The following is a 25,608-nucleotide window of genomic DNA, read 5'->3' on the forward strand; positions in this document are numbered from 1 at the left end:
AAATATTTAACCTTTGAGAGTCTCGGACCCCAGTTTGTGACAATTTTTATTTGCATCACAAAACTATGTGGGCAGTCAAAACTAATGTATGTGATTGGATAATGATAAAAAAGAACTCATTTAGTTTTATTTTATTTTACTTTATTAAAAAACACACACACATCCAACCAAAACATATAAGTTACTTAATCACAGAGTACAGGTTGTGGAGCGTGTACTATAAGTGGCAATTATTCTAAATTTTATTAGATTTGATCTACAGCTGCAGATAGTGCTCTTAAAGGTTGGTATCGTCCCCTGGTGGTTGTGTTTTGCATGCAAACCAGCGTCAGAGATCCTCATGTTTTTCTGGTGAATCGGGAGTTTGGGAATCTTCCGAAATAATTACAGGCACGTCCTGATTTTCATCTGCTGACAAAATTATTATATAAATGTTTATAACAATTAAATTTAGCATAACATCATTCTAAACATTGCCTGTGAGTCAAGACTGCAACGTAAATTCCTCCGGTTGTTTGGCAAATGAGACCTCACAAACTCACAGTAAGTGCCCCTTTCATGCTGTATAAATCTGGTTATAGGAAAAGTTATCTAGTTTTGTTGCTCACAGTTTAGACCGTGTATAATGCAAAAAAAACCTGTCATCATTCAAACTGGCTCTTAAAATAAGTTTTATTTACAGATCCACTGAAAAATGGTTAATGTACCCAGGCATTCCAAACTGATGTATTGTTAGATATTCACTTTCCATATAGATGTGTTAACAGTGACTGATGGTAATTTCTTTGTTTTTTATTTGCACTGTAACTGTGATATATTGTTAGCGGTACAGCACTTATTTTCATCATACAGCATGTTATGTTGCTGAATACTGTAATGCTATAACTTTAAATAATGTGATTATGAGGTAGATACAGAACCGATCCTTCCAATACACAAAGTCCTCAAGTTGCGTATGGCCCAACGCGAAGCTTAACAAGAAGGCATGTTTTTTTTGTTGTATTTTAAAGTCTTATCTATTTTGGCAGAACTATGAAATGAATTACTTACAAAATGGGTCTCCAAATTCAATAATTTGTCCATGAAAATGTGTCATTCTTAGTTTGTGTCATTCCACATCAATACTCAAAATGCATTTATAACGTGTTGTGTTTAAAAGCAACTAATCCGGATATTTCCAGAGGCCGCTTCTGTAAAAATTAACTTGGGTGCAACTTCCGGTGAAGCAGCAGAAGTAGTGTATTGCAGCGTTGAATAATTTATTCTGATGACAGAAAACGTGACTGTGATTCATATTTAGAATTGTAATACTTTTGGTTTTGTGTGAGAATCTATTAAAAAATCATTTAAAAACTGATGAGTGGCTGTGACAAGCAGGCAAAGCTTATCTTGGGCAAGAGAGTGCTTCACATTCACACACAGATCTAAATTAAACGGACTGCTCCTGTGAGGAGAGTAATCACATAATGTGATGAGGACTACATTTCTCATGTGATATGCTCGATATACAGTGAGGGAAATAATAATTTGATCCCCTGCCGATTTTGTAAGTTTGCCTGCTTACAAAGAAATGAAGGGTCTAAATTTTTTATGGTAGCCTTATTTTAACTGATAGAAACCAAATATCAACCAAAAAAAACCTGGGAATTTTTTAAATAAAATAAGGTTTTGATTCTTCCTTGAACCGCCACCTTAACGGGTGAAGGAGTTTGAGTACCCTAGTGACCCATGGAGCTATGTTGTCGGGGGCTATATGCCCCTGGTAGGGTCTCCCAAGGCAAACAGGTTTTAGGCGACGGGTCAGAATAAGAGTGGTTCAAAAATCCCTTATGATGTTAAATATACCAAGGACCGTGACGTCGCTCGGTATGGCGCAACCGGGGCACCACCCTAGAGCCAGGGGTCAGGGCTCAGCCAGAAGGAGCGACGTGGGGCCGCCTTCCCGTGGGCTCACCACGTGCGGGAGGGACCATAGGGGGTCGGTGCATAGTGGATGGGGCGGCAGTCGGAGGAGAGTGCCTCGACAGCCCGATCCCTGGATACGGAAGCTAGTTCTAGGGACATGGAATGTCACCTCGCTGGTGGGAAAGGAGCCTGAGATGGTGCGTGAAGTTGAGAGGTTCCGACTAGAGATAGTCGGGATCACCTCTACGCATGGCTTGGGCTCTGGAACCACACTCCTCGAGAGAGGATGGACACTTCACCACTCTGGAGTTGCCCATGGTGAGAGGCGGCGGGCTGGTGTGGGTTTGCTTATAGCCCCCCAGCTCTCCCGCCATGTGTTGGAGTTTACCCCGGTGAACGAGAGGGTCGTTTCCCTTCACCTACGGGTCGGGGTTAGGTCTCTCACTGTTGTTTGTGCCTACGGGCCGAACGGCAGTGCAGAGTACCCGACCTTCTTGGAGTCCTTCGGAGGGGTGCTGGAAAGTGCTCCGACTGGGGACTCAAACATCGTCCTACTGGGGGACTTCAACACCCATGTGGGCAACGACAGTGACACCTGGAGGGACGTGATTGGGAGGAACGGCCCCCTGATCTGAACCCGAGCGGTGTTCAGTTATTGGACTTCTGTGCTAGTCACAGTTTGTCTATAACGAACACCATGTTCAAGCATAAGGGTGTCCATCAGTGCACGTGGCCCCAGGACACCCTAGGCCGCAGGTCGATGATGGACTTTGTGGTCGTTTCATCTGACCTGCGACCATATGTTTTGGACACTCGGGTTAAGAGAGGGGCGGAGCTGTCAACTGATCACCACCTGGTAGGGAGTTGGATCCGATGGCGAGAGAGGAAGCTGGACAGACTCGGCAGACCCAAACGTACTGTAAGGGTCTGCTGGGAACGCCTGGCCGAGTCTCCTGTCAGAGAGATCTTTAACTCCCACCTCCGGCAGAGCTTCAACCAGATCCCGAGGGAGACTGGAGACATTGAGTCCGAGTGGACCATGTTCTCCATCTCCATTGTCGAAGCGGCCGCTCGGAGCTGTGGCCGTAAGGTCTCCGGTGCGGGAATCCCCGAACCCGGTGGTGGACACCGGAAGTAAGGGAAACCGTCAAGCTGAAGAAGGAGTCCTATCGGGCCTGGTTGGCTTGTGGGACTCCTGAGGCAGCTGACGGGTACCAGCAGGCCAAGCGGACTGCTGCCCGGGTGGTTGTGGAGGCAAAAACTCGGGCCTGGGAGGAGTTTGGTGAGGCCATGGAGAAGGACTATCGACTGGCCTCGAAGAGATTCTGGCAAACCGTCCGGCGCCTCAGGAGAGGGAAACAGCGCCCTACCAACGCTGTTTACAGTGGAGGTGGGAAGCTGTTGACCTCAACTGGGGATGTCGTCGGACGGTGGAAGGAGTACTTCGAGGATCTCCTCAATCCCACCGCCACGTCTTCCATTGAGGAAGCAGAGGCTGAGGGCTCAGAGGTGGACTCGTCCATCACCCAAGCCGAAGTCACTGAGGTAGTCAAGAAACTCCTCGGTGTCAAGGCTCCGGGGGTGGATAAGATTCGCCCTGAGTACCACAAGTCTCTTGATGTTGTGGGGCTGTCTTGGCTGACACGCCTCTGCAGCATCACGTGGCGGTCGGGGACAGTGCCTCTGGGATGGCAGACCGGGGTGGTGGTCCCTCTTTTTAAGAAGGGGGACCGGAGGGTGTGTTCCAACTATAGGGGATCACACTTCTCAGCCTTCCCGATAACGTCTATGCCAGGGTACTGGAAAGGAGAATACGGCCGATAGTAGAACCTCGGATTCAGGAGGAACAGTGTGGTTTTCGTCCAGGCCATGGAACACTGGACCAGCTCTATACCCTCTACAGAAGACCTAGGACACGCTGGTGGGACTATGTCTCCCGGCTGGCCTGGGAACGCCTCGGTGTCCCCCCGGAAGAGCTAGAGGAAGTGTCTAGGGTGAGGGATGTCTGGGCATCTCTGCTTAGACTGCTGCCCCCGCAACCCGGCCCAGGATAAGCGGAAGAAAATGGATGGATGGAAGGTTTTGATTTGAAAAAAGTATTTGATCCCCTACCAACCAGCAAGAATTCTGGCTCCACAGATTGGTTATGTCCCTATATGGACCACAGATTAGTCCTGTCAGCTTGTTATGTATATAAAAGATGCTTGCCAACAGAATCTGTATCTTTCATTTCAACCTCTCCACCATCATGGTCCAAGACCAAATACATTTCAAAGGATGTCAGGGACAAGATTGTAGACCTGCACAAACCTTGAATATGCTACAGACAAAAGCTTGGTTAGAAGGAGACAACCGTTGGTGGGATTATTTATTATTATTTGGAAATAGAAAAAATACAAAATAACTATCAATTGTCATTGGTCTGGAGCTCCCTGCAAGATTTCCCCAATGGGGTAAAGATGATCATGAGAAAGGTTAAAGATCAGCCCAGAACTACACGGAAGAAGCGTGTTAATGAGTTCAGAACAGTTGGGACCACAGTTAGCAACCAAACCATTAGTGACACGCTATGCCACAATATATTTAAATTCTGAATTTAATTAAATTCAATTCAACTTTATTTATATAGCGCTTTTCACAATTTGCATTGTTCCAAAGCAGCTTTACAGGGGAAAAATTAAAAATAAAAACCCCCAAAAAAGTGTAAAACACGCTATATGGTGTTTTATATAGCAGATTAAATTATTCTAGTAAATAATATCTAATGTCAGCATCTCCTGGTGGTTTATTTAGCATATGTTGCATTTAGTGAATATAAGTGACTTAAGGCTTTATAAGTGATTAAAAGAACTTTAAAGTCAATACGATACTTAATGGGTAGCCAGTGAAGGGTTAATAAAATTGGGGTTATGTGATCGTATTTTCTGGACCTGGTTAGAACTCTGGCAGCTGCATTCTGAACTAACTGTTTGTTTATTGATGATGCAGGAGAACCACTAAGTAGCGCATTACAGTAGTCAAGTCTTGAGGTCATAAATGCATGAAAAAGCTTCTCCGCGTCAGCAACACATAAAATATTTCGTAACGTGGCAACATTTCTTAGGTGGAAAAAGGCTGTTTTTGTGACATTTGAGATGTGATTTCGAAATGACAGGTTGCTGTCTAATATAACGCCTAGATCTTTTACAGTATTAGTTGGAGTAACAGTACATCCTTCAACTTGCAGTTTATAATCAGAAATATTCGGTTTGCGTGTCTTTGGTCCGATAAGTAATATTTCAGTTTTATTTAGAATTTAAAAGAAGGAAATTACAGGTCATCCAATGTTTTATATCTTCAATGCACTCTGCCAATTTGGATAGCTGGGAGGAATCATCTGGTCTTGATGAGATATATAGCGGAGTATCATCTGCATAGCAATGGAAGCTAATTACATGTTTTTTAATAATGTTTCCGAGGGGAAGCATGTATATGGAGAACAGCACGGGTCCCAGAACCGATCCCTGAGGTAATCCATAATTTACTTGCGTTAGATTTGATGATTCCCCATTTAAATTGACAAATTGATGTCTGTCTGACAAGTAAGATCTAAACCATTGTAGTGCCTGTCCCTCAATACAGGTATAATTGTATAGACGATCTAGAAGTATGTTATGGTCTACGGTCTCGAACGCAGCACTAAGGTCAAGCAGGACCAGGAGTGAGATGTTACCTTTATCTGATGCTAGAAGCAGATCGTTTGTAATTTTAACGAGCGCAGTTTCAGTGCTATGATGCTTTCTAAAGCCTGACTGAAATTTTTCGTGTATGTCGTTATTTTGTAAGAAAGAGCACAACTGAGTGCACACTACTTTTTCTAGAATTTTAGACAGGTATGGGAGATTTGAAATCGGTCTATAGTTTCCTAGGTTATTTGGATCCAAATTTGGTTTCTTGATTAGAGGCTTAATGACGGCCATCTTAAAGGGTCCTCGGACATGGCCTAGATTAATTGACGAGTTGTTAATGTTATAAATGGGCTCAATTGCAACAGGTAGTAACTCTAATAATTTAGTTGGTATGGGGTCTAATAAGCAAGTTGTAGGTTTAGATGTTGCAATAAGTTTAATTAAATCTTCCTGTTTTATAGGTGAAAAACGCTGTAGTCTTTCTTTTGGAGCGATGGTTGGTGCTAAAACATTCGGGGACAGATTTGGAGGTTGAGTTTTTACTATTTTGTCACGAATGTTTTCGATTTTCTCTGTAAAAAATAACATGAATTCTTGCTACCGAGGTGCTGTGGAATAGCCAGGTCAGGTGGAGTCTGTTTATTTGTTAATTTAGCGACTGTGCTAAATAAAAACCTGGGGTGGTTGTGTTGTGAGGTTACGGAGGTGCTCAGCCTTTGCTGCTTTTAGTGCCTTTTTATAATAATTTGCACTTTCTTTTCACGCCATTTTAAAGACCTCTAATTGCGATTTTATCCATTTGCGCTCTAGTTTGCAAGTGACTCTTTTAAGGGCGCGGGTGTTGCTATTGTACCATGGTGCAATATTTTTCTCATTAATCTTTTTTGACTTCGTAGGTGCGACAGCTTCTAATGTATTAGAGAAAATAGTTCCCAATTTGCTGGTCATGTCATCGAGCGATTCTTTATTTATTGGTATGGTTATTAAAGGAGTCAGATCTGGCAAGCTCTTTGCGAAACTATCTTTAGTAGCGGAGGTGATTGTTCTAACTTGTCGATAATGAGTTAAAGGGCTGATTCCTGCCGTGCGCAAAGTACCTGGTATAAGATAGTGATCGGTGACATCGTCACTTTGAGGCATAATATCTATATTGGTTAGATCGGCTACGTGAGATATAATCTGGTCTAGTGTATGATTAAATCGATGAGTGGGTCCTTTAATGTGTTGTAATTCCCCTAAAAGATTGTAGTAGTTCTGTAAACGCCAGTGCTAATGCATCGTTAGCGCTATCTACGTGGATATCAAAATCTCCGACAATTAGTATCAAACGTTAACCAATAGGTCGGATAGGAAGTCCGCAAACTCTTTCAGAAAATCACTATAGGGACCAGGGGGTCTATACACCGTAGCCAATGTAAAAGAAAGCAATGTTTTTTTACTTTTGGTAGGAATACTTATGTTCAACGCAAGCACTTTGAATTATTTAAATTTATGCTCTGTTCTCTTAGTTACAGTAAGAAAGTTTCTGAATATTGTAGCGACGCCGCCACCCCGACCAACCGGACGTGGCTCATGCATATAACAGTAGCTTGGTGGGGTACACTCATTTAGACCGAAATAATCATTTGGTTTAAGCCAGGTCTCGGTAAGAAAGAGTATATCAAAACTGTTGTCCGTGATCATTTCATTTACAATAACTGCCTTTGAATTGAGTGATCTAATATTATGTAGGCCGAACTTTATCAATTGGTTTTGGTTGTTTATTACATTGTCTTCAGGTTTAATCACAATCAGATTTTTTCTCTGACTTTTACCAAAATATTTACTTTGTAGTATTATTCTGGGGACACATACGGTCTCTATATATTTGGAAACAGTAAGCTGTTTCCAAATATAGCACCCGCAAGGTCCTCCTGCCCAAGTAGGACCGCCTGGCTTGTCTGAAGTTTGACAAAGAACATCAAAATGATTCAGAAAAAGCTTTGGAGAAAGTGCTGTGGTCAAACAGGGAAAAAAATTTCTCCTGTTATTAAAGAGAGAGAAATACTGACTATGACCCCAAGAACACCATCCTGACAGAGAAACATAGTAATGGACACATTGTGCTTTTGAGCCAAAACTAATGCCAAGAAAACCAAAGAGTTGCTTAAGGAGAAGCACATTAAATGTCCTAGCCAGTCTCTAGACCCTAGTCAGTCTCTAGACCCTAGTCCTATAGAAGATCTGTGAAGGAGGCTAAAACTCCAATTTGCCTGGTGACCAACTATCAGAAATTCGGACCTCTGTGCTTGCCAACAAGGGCTTTTCCAGTTAGTACAAAGTAATGTTTTCCGCGGGATGAAATACCTTTGATCAGTTAAAATAAACCTACCATAAAAATTATAGACCCTTAATTTCTTTGAAAGAAGGGAAACTTACAAAATCAGCTGAGGATCAAATAAATATTTCCCTCACTATATATTTCTTCATTAATCGTCATAAACAAAAAGTAGAGAGAAAGTTAAAAAATGTAAAAAGGCAGCTTTTGCACATAATCTTTAGTATTATGTTTATCAGATGAATTGCGAGCTGACGATACAGCAGCTTTATAATATGTGCATGCGGACTGTGTTACGCTTTGCTGTTCGTTTTTAATTACAACAAAATTATGATTTCCCACTTTTTTTAAATATCACACAATCTCACTCTAACCCCAAAATACATAGACATAGCACAAAGAACACAGTAAGTAAAATATCATTATATGCTGATGATATCCTCCTATATGTCACTAAACCTCTATTTTAGTCTATTTTAACAATCTTAGATACTATTGGTCATTATGGTACATTTTCAGGTTACAGGGTGAACTGTAATGCCTACCCAGACAGCAAGCAAACATTGAATCAATGTTGTCAATGTTAATTGCATTGAATCAATATCACTTTTGCTTCCGCAATTAATGTTAAGTATGCAAATATATTGAGCCATTTATCTCTCTATACCCAAGTTTCCTTTTAGAAATTGGTTAAGAAAAAAAGTATTTTTTTTTGTAAATCATGTCACATTTTTGCAATTGAGTTTATGGTTTTCATTATCACAGTGTTTTTCTTCTTTATCATTGTATATTTCTGTTTGTTTTTTAAAGTTTGCGTAAAATTTTATTGGCACAAAAACAATTCTATATCCCTCCCTCCATCTCGGTGAGTTCAGCGTTCCTCACCTGGCGCAGTCTTTTACTCAAACCGCAGCATAAGGCAAGTTTTATAGTTAAATTTACGTTAATTAAAAACGCACATGGCCCGTCTGTAATCCAAGCGACCACAATAAAACTGTTGCGTGCGTTTAAAATCAATGAAGCGGGCACTACGTGCCTTCGAACTCGTTCTTAACACAGTAACGCATTTGACAAGAAAGACAAGCGAGACACAGCAGTGAAAGTGCTAAAACCATATACTTTTAGGTCATACAGCGAAGCCTACATCTCTTTGTACTGTAAGATTAAAGTTGACCCTCTCAAACCAGTAAAGTTTAAAATCCATGAAAGGTGTACACAGCATAAACTAACCTTGTTCTTGCTGTTTCACACACACACCATCTTGCTCTTGAAAACCACTGGCACATTGGCACATAAAGCTTCCTTCTGTGTTAAAACACTCATGGTCTTCTTTAATACACACTGCCTCTGATTTCTCGCATTCATTCACATCTGCAAGCACAGTACAAACCATTATTGGGGACATCATTTGGGGACAGGGTTACTTAAAATAATTTAAACCCAAGAAAAGTCAAGGGAAATTGTACCAAAAGCAATAAAAGACAGTATATACTATACATATTAATATATAATATTAAAAATTTTCTGGTAACTAAACAAAAAAGTATATTAGCTTCTGTGTTCTATCTGTGAAATGCATGTACATGTGTTTATGGAAATAATTTTACTGCCACAAAGAGCTAAAAATGTGTATAAAAGTGAATATTTTAACTCCTGTGCACTCACTGATCAACCCAGTACCTTGTATATAATGTTCCAGGCAGACTGAGAACAAAAACAACAATAAAGCCCTATATGCCCGTACCTAAGGAATTGGATAAAAACAGCTAATATATATGGTCAGTTTCAGTCAGCATTTGCCATTAAGGTGTGCAATATACACTCCCCAGCCACTTTATTAGGTACACCTTGCTAGTACCGGGTTGGGTCCCCTTTTTCCTTTAGAACTGCCTGAAATCTTTGTGGCATAGATTTATAACAAGGTGTTTGGAAACATTCTTCAGAGATTTTGGTCCATATTGACATGATAGCATTATGCAGTAGCTGCGGATTTGTCGGCTACATATCCATGATATGAATCTGCCGTTCCACCACATCCCAAAGGTGCTCGATTGGATTAAGATCTGGTGACTGTGGAGGCCACTGGTGTACAATGAACTTCAAGAAACCAGTTTGAGATGATTTGACCTTTGTGACATTATCCTGCCCAAAGTAGCCATCGCTCATACACTGTTGTCATCCTAGGGATGGTAATGGTCTTGGACAATCCTCATGTAGGCCGTCGCGTTTAAACTCTGCTCAGTTGGTACAAAGTGTGCCAAGAAAATATCCCCCACACCATTACACCACCACCAGCAGCCTGAACCATTGAACCAAGGCATGACGGATCCATGCTTTCATGTTGTTTAGGCTAAATTCAGACCCTACCATTGAATGCATTGACTGGTCTGACTTATCAGACAATTTTTCCAATCTTCTATTGTCCAATTTTGGTGAGCCTGTGCTAATGGGGTATAGGCACATGATGACATGCATCCGCTAAAATCTCAGCCAGCTAAGCCACTTATACGCTCATAGTGCTGCGCTAATCTTTCACCAAGTGACAATCGTTTTTTTTTGGTTTAGTAAGAAAATATTCAAATTTCAGCAACCCTATAGCACTAAGGCTGAGCATTGCTATGTGCCTCTTTGATCATGCCTTAAGTAAGAGCAAATGTTTTTATCATATTTGTGAATGTAGCTTGAAATGGATAGCCTGAAGCGCTTCAAATTTTTGGTTGTTGATGTATAACATATTGTTTGGATAATTGGACTCACATCGTTGACTGTAATCCTGTGTGCATCTTGAAGCGACCAAGTGAACAAAAGGCATTTTTTACCTATGGACCCTACGTGCACCGATGTAACTGAAATTTTTGCAGAAATACATCATCACTCCATGTGCATATATCCCATTGTAGCCTCAGTTTCTTGTTCTTAGCTGACAGGAGTGGCACCCACTGCTCATCTGTTTTAAAGGAATTGTTTACTTTTAACATACATTTTCCTGATCATTTACTCACCCCTGTTGTCATCCAAGATGTTTAAGGGAATAAGGGTCTTATCTAGCGAAAGATTGTTCTTTATATAAAAAAGATAACACGTAATTACGTTGAAAAGGCTTGACGTTGGTAGAGCAGGGCGAAAAAATCCTCTCCTTAAAGTTAAAAATCATCCGACATCGACTAGTGTGACGACCACTTCAACTTTTGTTGTATATACAGCTTTTGCATATAATGATCTTTAGTATACTGTTTATCAGATGAATTAATTGCCAGCTGACGATACAGCAGCCTTATAACTCCCTTTTTTTGTAAACAGCGTTTGACTTCGTATTTGCACATTTAACTTATAAACACTGACTCTGTACTTCAGCCTAGGTCAAGTATGACCTTTTCAACGCATGTTGAAAGTGAACAATTCCTTTAAGGTTTGACATGTTGGTTGTCATGCGCAGTACATGGATGTAAGTGTTTTCAGACGTCATAGTGAGGATGGGCAGCGTTTGGGAAACACTTGAAAACACGAGTATACGAAGAGCGTTTGGAAATGAAAACACACTAGTGTCGACATAGTCTCTGATGCTCGGTTTAAACTTCAGCAAGTTGTCTTCACAACGTCTAGATGCCTGAATGCATGGAGTTTTGCCATGTGATAGCAATTTGTGTTAAAAAGCAATTGAAGAGGTGTAGCTAATAAAGTGGTTGCTGAGTGTACAGCTGACATTGAGTGTAACACAAAATATATCAACATCACACAATGTGTGTGGCCATACAGGTAATTCAGACCTGTGCAGGTGCCTTCCTCATCCTTATAGCCGACAGCACAGGTGAGGCAGCTATCAGCACCAGGTCCTTTACAGCCAGAGCACTTGGTATTACAGGCTGACAGATTAAAAACATAAGCAGACATCTTTTATACAGAGTTAAAAATTATGTGGACCTTCTTAACAATGTGTTTAAACTAACCTTTACATGAAAAAGAACCTTCTGTGTTCAGGCAGTATTGATCATCCTTACATAGCAGTGGATCTTTGGAACATTCATCTGTGTCTGAAATATTTTAATTTGGAAAAATAAGGAGAAACGCAGTATAATATTTAAATATAGGTAGACATAAAAAAGATGTGGCTTAGAATTACAAATAAAAATATCATACTAAATCTAAAATAAGTAACTAAGAATTAAGTGGGCTTCTTACACGGTGTTCACAATTGTTATGGAAAAACTAAAACTGAAGTGAACCCACTCTGAGAATACTGGCTAACTAGTGATAATGATCGACTGATCTCATGTTATATTTTTAGTCTGGTTATCATTTTACAGCGTGAGGCAGAGCAGTGTCGGGGCAGATGAGATCTTTGGAAGGATTCTTGAACCATTACATTATATAAAGTTGTTAAGAGATTATTTGAGAAGCACACAATCATCAAGAATCAGCATATTAAACTCAAGCAGAAGAAAACATGCTGCAATGCATGCTGGGTAACATCATAGTTCAAAACTCATTCATGACTCCCAGCATGCATTGCAGCATGAAACTTCTCAGTTGATTACCATTGTTGAAATTCATACACTGAATCTTGATGTATTTGTGTCTAAATTAGGAATTGTTGCAATGTTTATGTGCACAATGCATTTAGTGCACATTACTTTATAATATCTGATTGTCTCAAAACAGCTGAATATCTCTATCTCTTCGATCACACAAATTGACAGTTTCTCATTACCATCCAAGACTGGCATTACTCATTATAACAAATGTGCCCTATACAGTAAACACAGAGTTACAGCAGCCAGAGGAAGAGAAGTCAAACACAGAACTCAACTAAAGCAATCACTGATCAACATAATGGTGACTTCAAATGACAAACCAGCCATATCTAAACCTCTAAGCTCGTAGTACAATAGTAAGATCACAGTTTGAGCGCACTGTGAGTTTGCTGTGCGGTTACATTTTGACCTGTGCGGTTGCATTTTGCCCCGGCTGTTCCCGGATATTGGAAGTTTTAAATAACATCTTAAAACTTACTTTTTCTCTTTAGCTTTTTAATCTGTTGTTATTGTATGTGTACTGTATTTCTGTGTAATTTCTGTCTGTGAACCGATGTTTTACTTTACAGCACTTTGGTCAGCTGGGGCTGTTTTAAACATGCTCTAGAAATAAAATTTGCCTTGCTTTATCGAGAGCATTCTGAAAGCTTATGGTAACATCAAATGTTGACTGGGCAATAAACTTCCATGACTGTGCACAATTATATTTTGGGGGAAAACACACATTAACCAGGGCTGCCAGCTCTCAAGCATTCGCAGTGAGACTCACGCAATTTATTCTTTTATCAAACTCTCATGTCACACATCCATTTCTCACGCAGGGTCGCACCCGCCATATTTTTCTGTAGTGTTTAATAAAATGTGTTAAATAAATGCCCAAAACCCAAAATTTTGCATCTTTCCATCTCAGTGATCTAGCAGTGGACCCTAATTTCAAAATAAGTGGGCTGAGTAGTGACCAATCAAATCATAAGATTACATTTAAGATTCAGTGCAACGCACAACATAAGTCAGTCAACAAAAGTTAAAAAATATTTTGGATGTTTAGCCAAAGTATTCACTGATGCAAACTACAAAGATGAGGAATAAATGTGTGCAAATTGTGAATTCAGATTCAAACGGCTTTTATACTAGTGCATTTTCCTTTAAAAACGTGTAACACTTGCTACGGTTACACCTGGCATTTACAGGTTTTCGACCCCCAAAAACTGAGACTTCTGGAGACGCTGCAGACCCCGTTTTAGTTTGAAAACTCTGGGACCCCCACATTCGCTTACTGATTGGGTCGACTGTATCTTTGCGTTTGCTTCCCTGATTTGTTAAGCCTCTGTCATCTGAGCCATTGACACGCTACCTGAAGAAGACAATGACCAGCCTCGTGCACACCGTGTAAACAACAGGCCTGTTCAAGCTGTGCTGTGTACACAGATCAAGACAGTGACATTACAGTACCGTGAGAGAGAATCAAGAGCCATATGCTTTTAAATCAGGCTCTCAGTATTGTGGCATCTGTGTGGCGCGCACGGATTTTGATGAAATCAAACAAGCCTAATAACATGGTTTACCTCATCTATCCACACGAAGGCATAATTGCTTTTCCTTTCCATCATGTTCATTTTGTACTGACTAGTAACCAACTGTCTTAACAACCAACTTATGTATATAAATACAACTGTTTACATTTGTGTGTGCATGCCTATCGTGTCTGACTGGTCATGTGACATGCGTTTTCGGAAGTGAAGTGTAAACGCAGATTGTGGAAACGGCAGTATAAACAAGGATCGTTTTTGTTTTAAAACACCGTTATCGTAGGACAACAGAGTAATGTAAACAACACCTCACTTCAAGCTGAACTGAAAGTTGGCAGCCCTGCATTAACATTTCTAGAGGATCTTACAATAGAGGATATCAAATAACTGGTAACATTTAAACTTTTTGCATAGTTATGCATCTTAATGTATTATTAATAAATTAATTTAAACTATAAGGTAGTATAGTATACTTCACTCTAAAGCAGGGGTCTTCAACTTTTTTGGGGCAAGAAGAGATGAGAGTTGCGTGGAGCAGGGACCCCTGATACTTGTTGACACAGCAAAATTCAGTTTAGACAGTACATTAGCACTATAATGCATGTTATTGTTGCACCTATATATTTTTATGTGTATTATTTTTTATTGTTAAAATAGAATACACTGCGTGTCACTCCCGGATAATCTAAAATGGGCAAAGAGGCAGAATGTGGTTGTAGCTGCCTGGGTTGCTAATTAAGCAGAATGTTAAGGCAAACCGATGAGTTATAAAAAATAAAAAGAAATTCTACCAGGCTGTAAACATGTTTTTTTTTTGCTGTGAAGTGCATTTTAACATGGGGTTCAATGAGATTCTGCTCTCTTTTGGAGCCAGTCTCTAGTGGCCAATTGCTGAATGGCAGTTTAAGTCACACCCATTTGGTTTCACAATAGAGATCGCTGGAAGGTTGCTGCTTGATACACACATTTTTCCCTGTTCTACATTTTTCAATACTTTTGGGAATCCTGTTCTTACCAATACATGCACCTTCTTCGTCCTTCTCCCATCCCTTCCTACAATCCTTACAATCATTTCTGGTATCTCCAAAGCAGCCAACACAGGACTCGTGACACTCTAAAAAAAAACAATCAAACCAATATAATCAATGTTTCTATAGACGGTTTCAAATAAACAACAATATACAAACGTTACCACGCTTGTGTGGCCCAAATTTAACTTCCAGTACACATCCGCAAAGAAGAGTGCAACAAAGTTATACAATTGTTCATTTAATAAAATTAACACAGAGGTTGCACTAGACTTTTTCAGGCTCGTAAAACATCCGTCATAATCTATTTTTCCCGTCACTATGGTGCAAGGTGATATTACGTGCCAATTAGAATGTTTGTGACATCATCGCATCGTTCTTTGAACTTACTGTATATTAATGTTATAAATATAAAGCTGAAGTCGTTTATATATTTAGTGTTTCTGTTGTCAGAAATAAAATACTAATTACAGCAAATGTTCATATGTCCAGTCAGTTACAATGCCTCCGCACCGCGAGCCTCCCCTGATCCTGCGTGGGTTTTCATAAATAGACGAGGCGTTTATAAGTAATGAATGGAAAACGTATGTGTCCCTTCGCGTCCCTACGATCACATTCTGATGAAAGGAAATGATTGGATGCTACAAACTCAACCAAAAGGGGAATTACAAACTGCCCTCATTGTAATCTGTCAACATGACAGACACCCTTCAGATTTTTGGGTTAACGCAACCTCTTATTTACAATAAAATATTAATATATATTTATATTTACTATATAAATGAAATTGATATAGAATTTATATAAAATATATATAATATAAAATGTATTTATATTAACATAAATATAAAATATAAAGATTTATTTAATAAGCCACTAGCAAAGATCTATATCACTGCAAAGACAACTCCACTTCCACGAAATGAATCTCTCAGATTACCATTGTCTAAAAATTTCAGCAGCATATTGTCTGCACTTGAACAGGAACAAATTTTACTACATATAATGAGTAAATATGAAATATGATACTTGCGTTTACCTTTGCACAGGGAGAAGGTATCATTTCTCAGTTCACTAAAAAATCCATCACTGCATTCCAAACAAAACTCTCCTTCATAACCCTTGTCACAACTGCACTTTCCATTTCCATCTCTAGTTCCATCTCCATCACATTTTCCATTACCATGACATGGTCGTTCCAATCCTCCGATGCAAGCTTCAAATTAAACAAAACAATCCAATATTACAGACGTTTTCATAATAAAAATAATACTTACGAACAACAATGCTTGAAAAAGTGTGTGAAACATAGTAAACAATATTTTTGCTTGGTGGCAAAATACCTCAGCTCTATTAAAACGGTCGCTGGCTGAGATTTTAGCGCAAATACGTCATCACCGTGCGTTCATATAGTCTATTGCTGCAGTTCATGCATAACACTTGAAAATAAACTGCCACGTAAGTGTGCATTGCACTGAGGTATTTATTATCTGTGCAGTATGCACTATATCTTGCACATTATGTCAACCGTAAAAGGGAAAGTACTCGATACATACAGTTTGTATTACTAGTGTGATATTTCAATGGTTAACTGTTAGACTCAAACAATAAAGATCTGATCTGAATTGACTTACTGTTGCAGTCAGGGCCGAAGGAGCCTTTAGGGCAACACATTTTAATGGAGTCTATACAAAACCACTTAAACAGATCTGGGTGTTTTGCTTTCCTGCAGCCAAAACACAAATAAATAAATGCTCATTTCACTAAATGTATCTAGCATTAGATTACTGTAGTATGATAAAATAAAATAATAAAGTAATTCACAACATAAATTCTTCATTTGTGGTCCTCACCTCTTAAACCACCAGGTCTCAAAGTGTTCTTCGTGTTCTTCGACCATGTGGTTGCACTCAAAACTGCTACTGTCACACAAGCCCTCCAGTATCTCCATTAGCCGAATCTCACTTAAGAAAACCATACATTTTAATAAATTATTGCAAGCAGAGGCAATCAATATAATGCACTACACCAGTTTATGAAGACACATGCTGTAATACGTTTGCAAATAAGATAAGTCATTTATGTTTATTCTTCTTACCTTGATTCATATTTAGAGAGTTTTCTTTCTTCCCATGCTGTGTTTCCACCACCAAAATTTTGATTTGCTGTTTTTTCCAAACCCTGGAAGAGAAGGAGGGAGGATTAACCTTTTTCGTGTCCAGTATGTCAACACTTATCTTACTTGATTACACTTCAAATGTATAATGCTTTATTTAGATCTACCATCACTTTTCTAAGCCATTTTTGCAATGAATTATAGGCAATTTATTCAGACGACGCGTGCAGTAATTTCTAGTTACCTACAAAATACCCAGCACTATTATGGCCAATAAGTATTGTAGACATTTATAACATGACACCTGTCACTTACAACGAAAACACTTTTTGTGCTGACTTAAAATCGACCTTATTTTTATGTTGACCCCTAAATACTTTTATTGACCACTTGTCTGCCCAGCAGTTACAACATTTGATAATATAAGCTTTTAAGAAATTATTCTAATTTAGGAGCGTTTGAATGAGGTATTTGGTTATACATAATCAATATACATAACATCTGCTAGAGGAAAAACGTGCAAAATGTATCTTTGAATTTAAAGCTTGACGCAAATTGTATTTAGTGGAAAACAACCATTTTAACCCGACATTGATAGAAAAACGTACCTTGTCAAAATTTTGGGTTATTTGTCTGCATGTTGTGCATAACCCTTTTAAGTCCTTTGAAAAGACCGACCCAAGTGGTAATGCCAAAAGAATACAGAAAATCTGAGAAACACTACATATGAATGCCATGTTTCTTACACAAATGTACTATCTATACCTAAAGTTTCATGTCTTGCACCAGCTGGTTAGAATATCATGAATCAATGTGTAGTGTCTCGCATAAAAGTCGCTTGTTGTGCAAATTGATATATTTGTATATGTCCATGCCGGCTTCCCACCAGCTACACATTCGGATATCCGCTTCAGCCCCCTGATCCCATTGTGTCCTTTTGTGATTGGACATGCGCCACTGTCAGTCAACGTATGACCCAATGAACGGGGTCCACGTGCTGCACGTCGCAATACACGTACGAAAAACACGTGTTAAATTATGTTTCACTATTAAAAACATTTACAAACATGACAAGATGCCTTATTGTTATCAGCATATTTGCCAACACTGCCGGGAGTCTCCTGTGTCTCTACCCCTAACCCGCCAACCTTTCGTTAAGTTAATTCTCTTTGGAAACTTTCGTTTATCGTTAATTCTCCCGAGTATCTCTATTCCTGTTATTTGTCACGATAATCTTCCATAAGTACCGTTCTTCAAAATCATCACTGTGAAAAGTTATATGCACCTAGTGACTAACACTGTCATTGTTCTGCTATCCGAAGCTGATTAAACTATAATGTACCTATGCATTGTGATACTAATAACAGTTTACAAACATTCAATTTAAAACACACTCTGAAAAAGTAAAAATACAATATTTTAAATAATTTTCCATATTATTCCTGCCCATTTAAAGATAGCTTCCTCGTTAAGTTCCGCCCACTGTCTTGTTTTGGTTTTTGCCATTCCGCATCCTATTTCGTTTCCAGTGCTGAGCATGCGCCACAGCGCCAGCTTGTTCTCGCTTACAATGCCTCGGAAAGGATCATCAAATGAGCGTCCGCTTTTGGGTTTAATTGTCTGTATTGTTTATGTACATTTATTTACCTGTCCTTACACCAAAGTTGAGGAAAGTTTTAACTTACAAGCTATTCATGATATCCTATACCACCGATTCAATTTCGAAAAGGTAAGCTAATAAAAACTGATTCGTTCGCTTTGATAGATCTAAGTTAAAATGCATAAACTTTCAGGTCATTAGATTTTCGATTTTAAATATTATACGAACTACCACAGTACTGTTACTACAGAAACATACATGACCAAACCGAAGATGGCAGTAGCCCCACTTTAACAAAAAAGGTGTAGTTAATTCTTTAATATCTCTCTGTTTACAGTATGATCATTATGAATTCCCTGGTGTGGTACCGCGTACGTTTCTTGGACCTCTATTCATATCAGTCCTAAGTGCACCAATTACATGTGTGCTTACCCTCTTTCAAGCTCCCAAATTTTACACTCAGATTCTTGGTATGTATACTTTAATGCAAAGGCAGTTACAAAATAATACAATGGAATTATATCATCACAGCCCTTTGTGTTCAGTGCGAGGGGTTCTTGGACTATGTGTGATCCTGGCTCTGTGGCAGATGCAGAGAGAGGTCAGGAGGCAGTTTGGGTCAATGGTGGCCAGTTTGTTCTGCTTTATCTCCACCACACAGTTCCATCTGATGTTTTACAGCACAAGAATGCTGCCTAATGTGTTCGCTCTACCAATAGGTAGGTCATTGTATAGGGTATGCTAAAATGCAGCCGTTACTTTAGCTAATTGTAGTATGAGCTTTCTACTTATTGTGTTTTTATTGTCTAGTTCTGCTGGCATTCACGTACTGGATGGCTCAGAGGCATTGCCCCTTCATTTGGCTCTCTGCTTTGGTCATTATTGTTTTCCGCTTTGAACTGTGTCTCTTCCTTGGGCTGATGTTGTTGATGTCGCTCCTAAGCAGGAAACTCAATTTTCTACGGTTGATTTACCATGCCATACCTGCTGGCATGTTATTTTTGGGTCAGTGATGTTTTAATGTTATCTGTTATGTTTAGACACACACACACACATCACATATTTATTATTAGTTCTTCTGTTAAACACAAAGTTTTCTTTTTACAATGTATATCACATTTATAGGCCACATATTTAGTGAAATTTGGGGAAAAGCTATTTTATGACACAACACACAGTGAGTGAGATTTGAAATGATCTATGTGTTGCCATGTTTAAATTTATTGCTTGGGGTTTGCTTGTTGTGAGGAATATTTCATAAATTCATAAAAAAGTAAGTTAGGCTTAAGAAGTCGTGTACATCTGAAATAAAGGAATAAATAAGTTATTTAAAGGAAAATTTTACAAAAAATACACGAAAATTTTACAGACCCTAAAGTTTATTTGTCTTTTGTAGGTCTTACTGTCACGGTTGACACAATATTCTGGAACAAGCTACTCTGGCCTGAGGGTAAGGTAGTCTGGTACAACACAGTCCTTAATAAAAGCTCAAACTGGGGAATATCCTTTTACAAAAAAAAATTATGTAACATTTGTAGTGAAAGTGACCATATATACAGTGAGGAAAATAAGTATTTGAACACCCTGCTATTTTGCATGTTCTCCCACATCATGGAGGGGTCTGAAATTGTCATCGTATGTGCATGTCCACTGTGAGAGACATAATCTAAAAAAAATCCAGAAATCAGAATGTATGATTTTTTTAACTATTTATTTGTATGATACAGCTGCAAATAAGTATTTGAACACCTGAGAAAATCAATGTTAATATTTGGTACAGTAGCCTTTGTTTGCAATTACAGAGGTCAAACGTTTCCTGTAGTTTTTTACCAGGTTTGCACACACTGCAGGAGGGATTTTGGCCCACTCCTCCACACAGATCTTCTCTAGATCAGTCAGGTTTCTGGCTTGTCGCTGAGAAACATGGAGTTTGAGCTCCCTCCAAAGATTCTCTATTGGGTTTAGGTCTGGAGACTGGCTAGGCCACGCCAGAACCTTGATATGCTTCTTACAGAGCCACTCCTTGGTTATCCTGGCTGTGTGCTTTGGGTCATTGTCATGTTGGAAGACCCAGCCTCGACCCATCTTCAATGCTCTAACTGAGGGAAGGAGGTTGGTCCCCAAAATCTCGCAATACATGGCCCCGGTCATCCTCTCCTTAATACAGTGCAGTCGCTCTGTCCCATGTGCAGAAAAACACCCCCAAAGCATGATGCTACCACCCCCATGCTTCACAGTAGTGATGGTGTTCTTGGGATGGTACTCATCATTCTTCTTCCTCCAAACACGTTTAGTTAAGTTCTATTTTGGTCTCATCTGACCACATGACTTTCTCCCATGACTCCTCTGGATCATCCAAATGGTCATTGGCAAACTTAAGACGGGCCTGGACATGTGCTGGTTTAAGCAGGGGAACCTTCCGTGCCATGCATGATTTCAAACCATGACGTCTTAGTGTATTACCAACGGTGGTCCCAGCTCTTTTCAGGTCATTGACCAGCTCCTCCCGTGTAGTTCTGGGCTGATTTCTCACCTTTCTTAGGATCATTGAGACCCCACGAGGTGAGATCTTGCATGGAGCCCCTGTCCGAGGGAGATTGACAGTCATGTTTAGCTTCTTCCATTTTCTAATGATTGCTCCAACTGTGGACCTTTTTTCACCAAGCTGCTCGGCAATTTCCCCGTAGCCCTTTCCAGCCTTGTGGAGGTGTACAATTTTGTCTCTAGTGTCTTTGGACAGCTCTTTTGTCTTGGCCATGTTAGTAGTTGGATTCTTACTGATTGTATGGGGTGGACAGGTGTCTTTATGCAGCTAACAACCTCAAACAGGTGCATCTAATTTAGGATAATAAATGGAGTGGAGGTGGACATTTTAAAGGCAGACTAACAGGTCTTGGAGGGTCAGAATTCTATCTGATAGACAGGTGTTCAAATTCTTATTTGCAGCTGTATCATACAAATAAATAGTTAAAAATCGTACACTTTTTTAGATTATGTCTCTCACAGTGGAAATGAACCTACGATGACAATTTCAGACCCCTCCATGATCTCTAAGTGGGAGAACTTGCAAAATAGCGGGGTATTCAAATACTTATTTTCCTCACTGTATATATATATATATTTAAAATGATTTAAATAAAAAAAACTAAATAGGTTGTGCATGTTTAACTAAACTAACATCATGATACAGCATGATAAATTTTGTTTTAAAATGTTACAATTTAAATACTTATATAATTTGTAATCTTTCCTTGACTTCCACTGTGCCTCAAACTTCTCATTTTCTGTGGTACTTCTACTCTGCACTGCCTCGAGCTCTTGGCAGCACAATACTATTTATACCCCTTGGCCTATTGGACAGACGGACGAGAACACTGTTCATCCCAGCTGTAGGCTTCATTCTGCTGTACTCCCTTCTACCCCACAAGGAGCTCCGTTTTATCATCTACACCTTTCCTGTGTTTAACTTAATTGCTGCTCGTGGCTGCTCTTTCATGTATGATTTTCACAAATTTGTATATTCTTGTCTGTTCTCCTCAATTTAAAAATGATTTAAGTAATGAAAATTTACCGTATGCAGTAAGGGTTTTTTAAGAACTTCCACAATAATAAAAGCCATCTGAAAAACGTACGGGGCGGTTTGCCGGACAGGGTTTAAACCTAGTCCCAGACTAATTTAAATGTTCTGATGTGTCTAATACATGATTTGGCAACTTATAACACACCAAAGACACTGAAAAACATGTATTCGCGCCATATGACCCCTTTAAATATCCTAATTTAACTAAAGCCTAGTCCTGGTTTAAGCTAATCACTGTCCAGGAAACTGCCCTGTAGTGTACTACTTTATAATAAGAATGTAGTCAGATAAATAGTAATTCCTTAACGTTTATTTAGTTATTTAATCACAAAATGAGATGAAAAGATGTTTAGATTTCAGTGGCATGAGGGAAGAACAGATGAGCACTGCTGCCAGTGAGCACAATTTTTCACACTTGAAGGCAGCGCATGTAGAATAAAATCCTATAGCTGTCAGTTCAGCGGAAATGCCTTAGCTGGCTTATCAAAAAGCTGGAAATAACTGTGCATATGGTCAACTGACCCCGTTTATTTGTGCAAACATTGTTTTTAGAGGCAGCTGGAAGATTTTCAAATGCAGTGTTTTACTTTCACTTCTGTTTTGTTACAGTTTGAACAGTTGGCACAAGTCACGGATACATAAAATTTGCTCTGTAGTTGTGATAGGACATTTGATGTTAAATGGAGTATACACAAGTGTATCTCTGTATGTTTCCTACTACAACTACCCAGGAGGGAAAGCAATGCAGGAGTTACATATATTAAAGCCAACAACAGCAGGTGTGTTGATTTTATTGCTTATTTATTATAATGTTTTATATTATGTCTGCAATTTCATTGTGTTGCATACCTTTCATACAGATGTGTCATTACACATTGATGTACTTGCTGCACAAACAGGAGTCTCACGTTTTCTGGAACTTAATAGTAACTGGAGGTCAGTGAAAATCAAAATATTAAGTATAGTTTCTTAATATAATATGAACAAAATCTATTTCTATCTGTTTCTATGTCCTAGGTATGACAAGAGGGAAGATTTGACTCTTGAGGATCCAATAATGATATCATATTCACACCTTTTAATGGGAGCAAATGAAACTAAGATATTTCTGCTCAAAGATTATTACAAGCCTTTGGTCTTCATTCCAGGATATCAAAGCATTACATATGAGTTGTCTCATTTTCCTCCTCTTCATATAAATCTTATCAAGAAGCTTATGGTTTTAGAAAGACTGACTCATTAAATGATCCCAATTAATGGGATTCATAGTAATATTACATATAACATTAAGCCATGTTAAAATATAACATAATGAAAAGTTTGTATATCTTGTGAAGCCCAACCAAACAATGGCTTGTAACTTTTTTTGCTGCATTACCAGCAATCTCTATAAGGTTTGTACAATGGTGTGGCAAACAAATGTCTTGAAGTATATTTCAATTTCCATTTCATACTGCATTAAAGTTCGATTTCTCTTAGCCGTTGTTGATGTTCAAATCACCAAAACAAACAAACCCCTTCCCACATCTTTCGCTTTCATAAGTGCTCGGCTCGACTTATGCCCGTCCTGTGCACCTTACTGCTGATTGGCTACAAGATTGTTTTGGTGCTCGGCCGACTTTTCTAAACAAGCGTAATTCAGAAGTCAAACTTTAAATACCTCTGTGTGTCTTTACTGTCATTAAAAACAATTTTTAACCAAATTTTAAATGTTGCAATCAGCATAGGTCCCACCATCTGTGTTTTCCCTCCACTTTATGTTGGTTTAGGGTAAAATCTTTATATTTATTTATCCAAATTATTAAATATACTGAATCTGGTCACAAAAAAATACAACAGAAGACATTTATTCAAAAGGGTAAACCTTTTATTAACTAAAACAATTATGGTTCCAGTCTGAATGCTTCCTCATCAAATGATATATTGCAAATGATAATTTATAAAATGTACAGTACATTTGTTTGATGATGATCATAATTGTAAATACAAATTAATTTGTGCTTAAGACAAATGCATTTTCCAACAGTTTATCATGAAAGTACAGCATTATTTACATTATCTGTAAAAAAAACTCTTTCTAACAGTACCATTAGCCAAAATCACAATGAAATTAAATAAAATACATTTAACATCTCAGTCACAGCATTTATATTGGACCATGGGTTCATATAAAAAACAGTATTCTGCACGTAAGTTTCATCTTACAAAACTATTTCAATTAGCAGACTGACTTACTTTGCACATCAGTTTATATTTACAGCATGTTGACCTGAAGTAGCTCATATAAGGCACAAAAAGAGACAGTACAAGGACTTGCCATATACAAAAATAATCAAATCAAATTACAGCAACATACAACAGCTACCCCATAGCTAGTTAATGCTTTCTCCCTGAAAACACTTCAACAGGAATTAGACAAAACTCCAGTTATCAAGTGTTCAACAGTAGTACTCAAAGAATGCAGTATTTTATTCAGTAAATCATCCAGATGCAGTTTTTTATATGCCCCCCTGATTTACAACCTAATACGTAAAATGTTGTGTAAATGGGCTTTTTCAGAAAAAAGTATTTGGTCCTTGGGCTTTACAAAGTTTAAGAAACTGCCTTGCAAATACAAATGTGTAATCAGTAATGAAAATATATCAACGGAAGGTTGACCTTTAAAAATAGGAGTCCTTCTAGATTTTCAAGCAATGGTCGTGATTGATTCAGGGCACAATTAAGACTTGATGTACTAAACAGTGTGTCTGCTGGTACAGTGCTGGGTGGACAACCCAGATAACGCACAGCTACTTTGGCAAGGTCAGGCCACAAACATTTCTTCAGGTTCCAATAATCTAGGGGATCACAGCTCTGGTCAAGGATGTCTTCCTCCAAATATTCCATCACAGCAACCTCTGACGACTTTGGTCTCTCCTCTTCCTTGATTTTCTGTCTTATATCATCCATAAGTGCCCAGAGGTTATCTTTTTTGTTTGTGGCTGAGCTGTTTGTTGAAGCTGGTGCCTCACTGTATCCATTATGCAGTGGAAGTTTAGTTTTTGTGGAGGTAGCTGTAGACAACTCCAGCTCTTGTATGAGGTCCTGCTTACACTGCTCTGCCTCTTCTTCGGTAAAGAGGGAGGTCTTATACCTCGGGTCCAACATGGTTGCCCATATGTACCTAGGGTCATGAAGGGTCTGAGACATTCTGGTCACCATTGATTCCTTTAAGGACTTTAGCATATTGTCAATGCCCATGGTTTCATCAAAAAGCATGTCTATCTTTCGGTTGAGTATGTGAATCAGTGGAATGACCTGCCCTAGTGTTGCAGTGCGATTGCTCATCTCCCT

General features: G+C 38.9%; 2 protein-coding genes across 8 annotated transcripts; one reads left to right on the plus strand and one right to left on the minus strand.

Moving 5' to 3' along the window:
* On the minus strand, positions 1 to 18,611 carry LOC306893116 (cysteine-rich with EGF-like domain protein 2). 6 transcript variants are annotated; one of them, XM_079454702.1, is made up of 11 exons: positions 17,861 to 18,007; positions 17,704 to 17,757; positions 17,078 to 17,160; positions 16,833 to 16,943; positions 16,614 to 16,705; positions 16,019 to 16,195; positions 14,967 to 15,065; positions 11,838 to 11,921; positions 11,658 to 11,753; positions 9,121 to 9,261; positions 139 to 408 (listed from the first exon to the last, which is right to left on the minus strand). In XM_079454702.1, the coding sequence occupies exons 4-11, from the start codon at positions 16,928 to 16,930 to the stop codon at positions 329 to 331; spliced, it is 867 nt and encodes a 288-aa protein (XP_079310828.1). In that variant the 5' UTR covers positions 16,931 to 16,943; positions 17,078 to 17,160; positions 17,704 to 17,757; positions 17,861 to 18,007; the 3' UTR covers positions 139 to 328. The 6 variants fall into 6 exon arrangements, with proteins under 6 accessions (XP_079310825.1, XP_079310828.1, XP_079310826.1 ...); XM_079454700.1 differs by having other exon boundaries at positions 139 to 411; positions 17,861 to 17,988; XM_079454699.1 differs by having other exon boundaries at positions 1 to 408; positions 17,704 to 18,611.
* On the plus strand, positions 18,579 to 24,404 carry LOC306893115 (dol-P-Man:Man(7)GlcNAc(2)-PP-Dol alpha-1,6-mannosyltransferase-like). 2 transcript variants are annotated; one of them, XM_079454696.1, is made up of 9 exons: positions 18,579 to 18,824; positions 19,033 to 19,165; positions 19,241 to 19,414; positions 19,506 to 19,700; positions 20,092 to 20,194; positions 21,967 to 22,191; positions 22,885 to 23,054; positions 23,136 to 23,211; positions 23,293 to 24,404. In XM_079454696.1, exons 1-9 carry the CDS (start codon positions 18,633 to 18,635, stop codon positions 23,516 to 23,518), a joined length of 1,494 nt encoding a protein of 497 aa, XP_079310822.1. In that variant the 5' UTR covers positions 18,579 to 18,632; the 3' UTR covers positions 23,519 to 24,404. The 2 variants fall into 2 exon arrangements, with proteins under 2 accessions (XP_079310822.1, XP_079310823.1); XM_079454697.1 differs by having other exon boundaries at positions 18,582 to 18,824; positions 20,092 to 20,145; positions 22,011 to 22,191.
* The last annotated feature ends 1,204 nt before the right edge of the window (positions 24,405 to 25,608 follow it).

The sequence above is a fragment of the Barbatula barbatula genome, assembly GCF_947034865.1.
Source record: "Barbatula barbatula genome assembly, chromosome: 4".
NCBI lineage: Eukaryota > Metazoa > Chordata > Actinopteri > Cypriniformes > Nemacheilidae > Barbatula > Barbatula barbatula.